The 7,500-nt window shown below is 34.5% G+C and overlaps 1 protein-coding gene and 1 long non-coding RNA gene across 4 annotated transcripts in view; one reads left to right on the forward strand and one right to left on the reverse strand.

Moving 5' to 3' along the window:
• Window positions 1–501: 501 nt before the first annotated feature.
• Window positions 502–3,276, reverse strand: LOC147472563 (uncharacterized). Of its 2 annotated transcripts, XR_015191402.1 has the most exons (3): window positions 3,137–3,276; window positions 2,802–2,892; window positions 502–719 (listed from the first exon to the last, which is right to left on the reverse strand). It is a non-coding gene; the product is annotated as an uncharacterized LOC147472563 (long non-coding RNA). The 2 variants fall into 2 exon arrangements; XR_015191403.1 differs by lacking the exons at window positions 2,802–2,892; window positions 3,137–3,276 and adding an exon at window positions 1,237–1,402.
• Window positions 3,277–3,404: 128 nt separating this feature from the next.
• Window positions 3,405–7,500, forward strand: part of RhoGAP68F (Rho GTPase activating protein at 68F) — a 108,489-nt gene continuing 104,393 nt past the window's right edge. The window contains exon 1 of one of the 2 annotated variants that reach the window (XM_086542198.1): window positions 3,405–3,589. In XM_086542198.1, coding sequence (XP_086398324.1) covers window positions 3,553–3,589 — 37 coding nt within the window. In that variant the 5' untranslated portion in view covers window positions 3,405–3,552. The remainder of the gene's footprint in view (window positions 3,590–7,500) is intronic. The other variant, XM_086542191.1, reaches the window with a different exon arrangement.

Here is a 7,500-nt window from a genome sequence, read left to right on the forward strand (position 1 = left end):
ACACAATATGGAAATCTTTCCTGATTATTGAAGTTTTATCTTTCTACAAGTGAATCAGAGCCAAATGAGTCCAATGGTTTGTTTCCTCTTGGAGAGTTGCTAAAATGACCCACATTGTAAACTTGTGAGACACTGTCGTTACCTGATGTTGAAGGGTGTTACAAGGTCAGGGTTTCATAATGACATTGTCTACTAATTGGACAGACTGCTAATAACTGGATTCCTCGTCATTATCAATTTTCTATCCAATGACCTTAGTTAAGCATGTGTCACCTTTTTCCTACAGTGGGATCTTGATATGCAAAGCCAAAACATCTCTGAGTAATTATCAGATCCCACTTCTCTCTTCTCAGAATTATTTGCTTCAAATGACACTGTGGCATGACATGTACATGCAGCAACATTCAAAATGCCTTCCCCAGAAGTCCAAAGGTCTCTCTCATAAAACTGTTAATCTGTTTTTGGAACCTAGGACATCAACATGTATGGTAAACAGCCTGTCTCTGGAGTATAAGAGTCTGTCTTTGGAGCCTGAGAGACTGTCTATTGAAACTGAAAGTTTTTATCTAAATGAATGTCGCATGAATCATGTTGCCCTCAATGTGGATATAGTTGAAGGGATTCTGGATACTCTTAGTCAATACTAGGATCTTCATCATATATCACTTGTTCAATGATAAACAAAAATGTGTTGGTAGTGAAGCTTGATACTGCCAGCCCTGTAATGAACACAAAAAAAGAATTAGCTGTCAATTACACAACCAGATTACTGATACTTGTCTTTCATCTTTCCTGATTTTTTAATACCTTCTGTACTCACATACAATCCAGAGTCTCGTCATTGTTAATAATAATAATAATAATAATAATAATAACAATAACAATAATAATAATAATAATAATAATAAGTTATATTCTGAAATTTGTATGTTTAGGCTCTATCAATGCTGCAGGTGACTAAAATTGTAGTATTGGGTCCAAATCAGCTCATTATTTTCTTTATACTCAGTGTGATAGAAGTATTGTTGTGTTCTGGAAAGACAAAAAGCAACTTCATTTTTTTCATATTCGTGTACTGTTGTGAATGAATACAAAAGATATATCCATTCACAATGAAGATAACATGAAGAGGTAGGGAACAGGAAGTAAACCTGCTCTTGACAGTGAATGCCAAGGTATAAGAGATCCCTACTAGCACAGAGGCACATTGTAGACAATGGGCATGATTTGAGTCACCTTCCTCTCCTCGTTCTGCCTGCAAATCCTTCACTGCCAATACTCTAGAGCAAGAGCTCAGCAACTTGCTGTGTGCCATCACTCTAAAAGATTGGGCTTGCTAGAGACCGTGGATGGGTGCATTCAAGGGTCTCTCTCCGGCTGGTACTAGGAGAAAGTGGTGCCACCTATGTTTTGGAATTTATGTGAAACCTATTTTGCTTAATATTATGGCAATCATAATAATCATGATTGTAATTGTCATCATCACTCGCTTGTTATTCCTAGTAGAATAATTATGTATGTCATGATGCCCGCTGTCAGGCCAAAAACTCCTGTGCCATATATGTCATGACACCCGTCTGTAATGGGTTATGAAAGTTAAAAGGGAAAACCTGAAAGAACTCTGGAAAAAAAAATCAGGGAAAACTCAAAACATTAATGAAAATTTCTTCACTTCAGATCAACATGGATTCATGTATGCCAATCTTCAATAGCCATGAGTAATCAAGCAGAGTATTCAGTGAAGAGTTTGGAGTAGATGCTATTTATTTAGACTATGGTAAAGCCTGACACTATACCAATAAAAAAATTACTTGTTAAATTGAAAGAATATGGATTTACAGGCAGAGTCCTATAACTAGCTGAATAGTTTAACTAGCTAATAGATGGATAAGAGGAGAGGATTATGAATGGACAAGTGTGAATATTGGTAGTGTCCTGGTTCCATCTAATTTGTAGTTTTTGTACAAGCTGTCTGCTTATACTAAATTTCTGAAGAAAGTGATCTGTGTAAGTGGAGCAAATCATGGCTATTATTCATGTTGATAATGTAAAAGTGTCAGTCAGAGAGGGGTGACTTTATAAAGCTGAATATAGTTCATGAAGTAAAGGACTTAAGATGCAATAAAAAGTGTACAACTGAAGCTAAGAAAGTTACAGCAATACTGAGAAAAATAGTTAATCTTCAGACAACTGGTTAAGGAATAATTCCACACAAAGAATTTACATCCATAATCACTTGGAATGTGTCTAACTTTCATATACTCTTTAGCAAGAAGAAGATATGAAAGCTTTAGAAGATTTCTGTTAAAGAAATGAGGAATTTGGACTACAGTGAAAAGATAAGATGCTGGGTATGATTATACTGAAAGAGAGAAGGTTAAGGGTAGATTTAAAATCACATCTGGAAAGAACATGAATAGTGAAGCTTTCTTTTACTATATAGAACAAACTCCCTAAATGTGAAGATGTTAAAATAAGTTCAAATAAAAAATGAGACAGATATGGACAATCCACTCTAGAAACAGATATCACTTAAACAAAAAGCCCAGTAATATGATACTGATTATCACTGATATTAGTAATGCTATCTGGGGGAGATAATCAGATTATCACAATGCTGCATGGGAAAAAATAGTTCCAGTAGCTTTAATAAAATAATCTCAAATTTTATATTTCATCTGGAATTATACCATTACCTTTTTTTTGCCAGTTAATCTTATTTTACTTTGAATGTATACCATGTATTTATTAATGCTCATCCATTTAGACCTTTATGTTTGATTAGGGGAGAGTTTACTTACTATGTAATAATAACAGAGGTCCAATGAAATGTCTCAAAGAATTACTGAGAATATATAGTAGTCTTAGTACTGCTGCTTCCATAACAAACATCTGAAAAAAAAACAGTAATAGTGTTACTTAAATTTGAATGTTAAGTGGTGTGCATGTAGCTGCATTAAGGTTAAATGTAGTAATAGATTACTCATCTTATTATTACAGTTGTTTACTCATGCTAATTAGGATATCTACATCTTGATATTGTTATCAGAGTTTGCCGCTTTCCTGTTTAAATTTCCGTTTTATATTTGTTAACATTAACACTAAAAACTTTTGTCATTATTTGATGTTGAAGTACATCAATTGCCCAAGATTTCAGCTGCCCTACGCTAGATCCCCTTTTCATCTTTAATAAATGATTCTAGTCTCCCGAAACGTGTTTGACATTTTACAAACTACGTTGACAATGTCCTGCTCGTCCGAACCCGCTCATGATACTTCATCATAGGTGATCCACATCCTATCAAACAATCATATATATATGAACGATTCATAAATCATGTAAATCTATAAAAAAAAATATATGTATATGCCGATATCGTAAACTTAGGACATTTCTTCGGACCATAGATATTAGTTCAAACGCGAGTGTCGTTCCGCCCTGACACAATCGGACGCGATATTCCTCTGTCAACAAATCCCGAATCAGCTGAGAGGGAGTAGACCTCAAAAGTGGTTGTTGTGGACTGTGTTTCACTATGTGCCAATGACAAAATGGGAACTTTTAAGGATCCAGCGAGGCCTGTAGGAGGTAAGATGTTGTGCGCGATGTGTTTTTTTTGTTAGTGTGTTAACGAAGTGATCCAGGCTTTTGAATTTGGGTATAACCTTGTGGTTGTAACTTTTCAAAGGGTAAGAGGTTGTGATGTGTTGTTTTGTTCTAAAAAATCATTTGCTTGATGTGTTTTGTGACGTCTGTCTTTGTGAAAATTGATCGGTGTAAGTTAGCTTGTCACTGTGATGTGATAGTTGTTATAACTTTAGCTTGTGAAATACTGTGAATAGGAAGGTTATATTTTTAAAAGTTTGATGCAGACAATAAATATACACCAAAAAGGTATGAACATATACAACTACACTTAATTGTATACTTACATGCTATTTCAATTCACTTTGATAACAGTGCCTATCGAGTAACACAGGGTGAAAACTTCAGAATGAACTGTTCAGTCATGTAGAAGTTTGAAGATTTTCACATTTAACCCATTGCGGACGGGGGATAGATTCGTTTGCCCAGTCTTCAGGATGGGTTTTATTTCAGAGTTAGGCAGCTTGAAGCAACATAATTTGAATCTTACCACCGTCTTTCAGTCACTCATTATAAAACTAAAGCCATTTTTGTGTTTTATTGCATTTAGAGACTTATATGTGCCATATGACAGGCTCTATTGATGCTGCAGTTGACTAAAATAGTAGTATGTGATCCATATCAGCTCATTATTTTCTTTATACTCAGTGTGATAGAAGTATTGCTGTTTTATGGGAGGTCAAAAAACATCTTTATTTTTTCGTATTATTGTGCTGTCATGAATGAATACGAAACATATAACCACCTACAATGAAGATAAAATGAAGAGGAAGGAAAGATGAAGGAAACCTGTGTTTGTGACTGTGAGTGCCACAGTAAAAAGCATCCATATTGGCACAGAAGCATAGTTTAGACATGGTATGGTTTGAGTCACCTTCTTCTTCTTGTTTTGTCTGCAAATTGGCAGTGCTTTAGAGCAAGAGGTGGTCAGCTTGCTGTGTGCCATTGCTCTCTAAAGACAGTGCTTGCTAGAGACTGTGGATGGGTGCCATTCAAAACTCTCTCTCCTGCTGGTGCTAGAAGAAAGTGGCTTTGGATGTTAGGTTCGCTTAATATTACGGTAATTATAGTAATTATGTCTGCAATTGCATTCATCACTCACTCCTTACTCATAGTGATCCCAAATCCCTGAATGTCATTTTGTCATGACACTCGTCGTCAGACCAAAGCTCCTGTGTCAGGTATGTCATGACACCAGTCCGCAATGGGTTAATACACCCTCTTTGACAAGCTTTTGCTGGGAGGCCTGTATTCCTGACAAAGACCAACCATCTAAGACTATATTTGGGCAAGATAGAACTTGTAGACTTCCTTGCTAGTATTTAATCATATATTATGGATTTGTTAACTTTTGACAAGGTACCACACCACTTGGTTGAAACTTAAATCTGATATTGAGATTTTCTACTGTTAATGAGATGAAAAATTATTTTAGTGAAAATAAATATTGGCCTTCCTTTTACCAAAAAAGGAGGGTTACTAATGGGGGAACTATTTGCTTGTGTTAGTGTATTTTATATGAGTTGATGATAGCTTTATTTTAAGGATATCATTAAGTTTATATTAAGTATGCAGAATTCGTAATTTTTCTTTTCTGTAATCCATGGAATCCGAATATGTTGTATTTGAGAGCCTTAACCCTAAGTGGCACTCAGGCTCCTCGCACACACACACACACACACACATATGTACATATACACATTTTTCAAAATCAGGTTACATATGAAATAGCGGAACAATTAATAACCAAAACTGATGAATATTCAATATGAAATTAAAAAATGAAAGATAAAGAAATATGTTTATTTTGATCTTATGATATAGTAGAGGAAAAATTGCAATAATGGCTAATGTATAAAAGTACAGTGGTTGTATAATGAACTCCTGACAATGAGTGTATAGTGAGTATACAAACCTCATTTGAGAGGTTAGAAGAGGTTAAAACATGAAAGACTACTTACTGGATGAATAACAGGTTTAACATTGATTTTCAAATTAACACCTTTATTTAAAAAAAAGGTACATTCACTGTAATTTACTATTCATGTGTGATTCTTTTTTCCAACTAGTATTTATTTACCTAACCTGTAGGATTTTGTAGGTTTTAGGCTTTGCCTAATTTTTACTTTATTTTGCCCAAATATACAAATATGCCCAAATATGAGGCAAAGTTGAGGTCCAGGCACAAAGGGATGGTACCCCGAGAGGCAGATTATGGCCCCTAATATGTTCTCCTGAACCATGAAAATGTCAAAGTTTCTAGATCATGCAATCATATAAGGCATTTCTGCTGTATGCTAAAGCTGGGTTATATTGTGTTAATCAGGACTGCTTATGCCTGTGTCCACAATGACCTCATTGATGACTGAGTGGGATGTGTTGGAATCTAACCATTCCATGGTCGATTCCTCTTCAGCTCTTCATCAGAATCATAACTGTTGTGCCCTGTTTATCGCTTGTGTATAATTTAGACTTATAACCAGGTATTACCATATTTTCTGTATGGTATTATTGTTAGTGTTACATTTCAGTGTTTATTTTAAACAATACAGAAACTAAAAAGACTTATAATCTGCATTTGTATTTAAATGTAATTGTCTTGACAGAGTCCTCTTTTAGCACCTTATGAGGCTTTTAATTGATTTCTTTTTATAGATGTCCTTTGTTGTATAGCAGGTGTTTAGGATTTTTACAATTAAGATCCTATTATGAGAGAAAAGTTATTGTATGATCTAGATGGTAGTTGTTCAAGAAAAGATTTGAAGACAGGTATGACAGTTACAATGATTCTTTCAAGTATATTGAAGATGTTGACATTAAACATGGGTATATCAATGGTATATGGTTGCAAGAATTCCATATAGAAAACTTAATATCTTATTTGGACCTCATATACAATACATTTAGTGAGATAATCACTATCACTGAATATCAACACACGATGCCAATTAAACATGATATATTTTATTGTTTTTCACTTTTCACTACTTCATACCATGTTATTTTTTTCTTATTTTACTTGTAGATTTACATTATCATCTACATTATTCTCTGGGTATGGATTGCACACCTGTATCCTGAATGTCAGTTAGGTATATTCAGGCAGTAGATGTTTCTCCTGTTGTTAGACTAGTATATTTATTTTTCCATATTTGTTTCTGTCTTGTCAATTTGAAGGTTGTTTTTCAAACTTCTATACGTTAGATAGAGGCATTGATGAAAGTTTTATTACGTATATTTCAGTCTGGGTTCACTTTATTTGCCGAAACATTTTCTTTGCCAATCCAATGTATTTTGAGGGTAAACATGTCTATTTCGAAGAAGCTATTTTACGCGTCCCAGACCTATGACTATTTTGCACGAGAAAACTCGTGTCCATCTTTCAAACTGAGCAATTGTTGAGAAGACTCGTTGCTTGGACCGATTTTATTCAAAGCTTTCTCGGATATATCTGTTAACTACAGTAGAGTATACTATTTAGAAAAACTGTGAGTAGTGGTGTTAAATCGTAAGATATGTTTTAATGTGTATGCAGTCATTACAATTTACGCAGCTTATCTACAGAATGTATAGAAGAGTACGTGGGCGAGTTGTATGGGTACCAGTATGGTATTCGCTATTTTCGTTCACTTTTTTCTAAATCTGATAAAAAACTAAACATGTCATAGTTGTAAAATGACCCATTATTTGGTACTATTTGACACTTGTATTGGTATAATTCCCCCATAATAATGATCTCAATATTTTGAAATGTATCTTTGATATGACGAGTATATATATATCTCAATCTGTAAAGGCGCTACCCAGCCAACTCTTGATAGAAATGTAGGGGTATGATGGCTGGTGTAAAATCT

The sequence above is a fragment of the Penaeus japonicus genome, unplaced genomic scaffold (genome assembly GCF_977035675.1).
Source record: "Penaeus japonicus unplaced genomic scaffold, GWHDUDI00000001_assembly GWHDUDI00000001, whole genome shotgun sequence".
Lineage (NCBI taxonomy): Eukaryota > Metazoa > Arthropoda > Malacostraca > Decapoda > Penaeidae > Penaeus > Penaeus japonicus.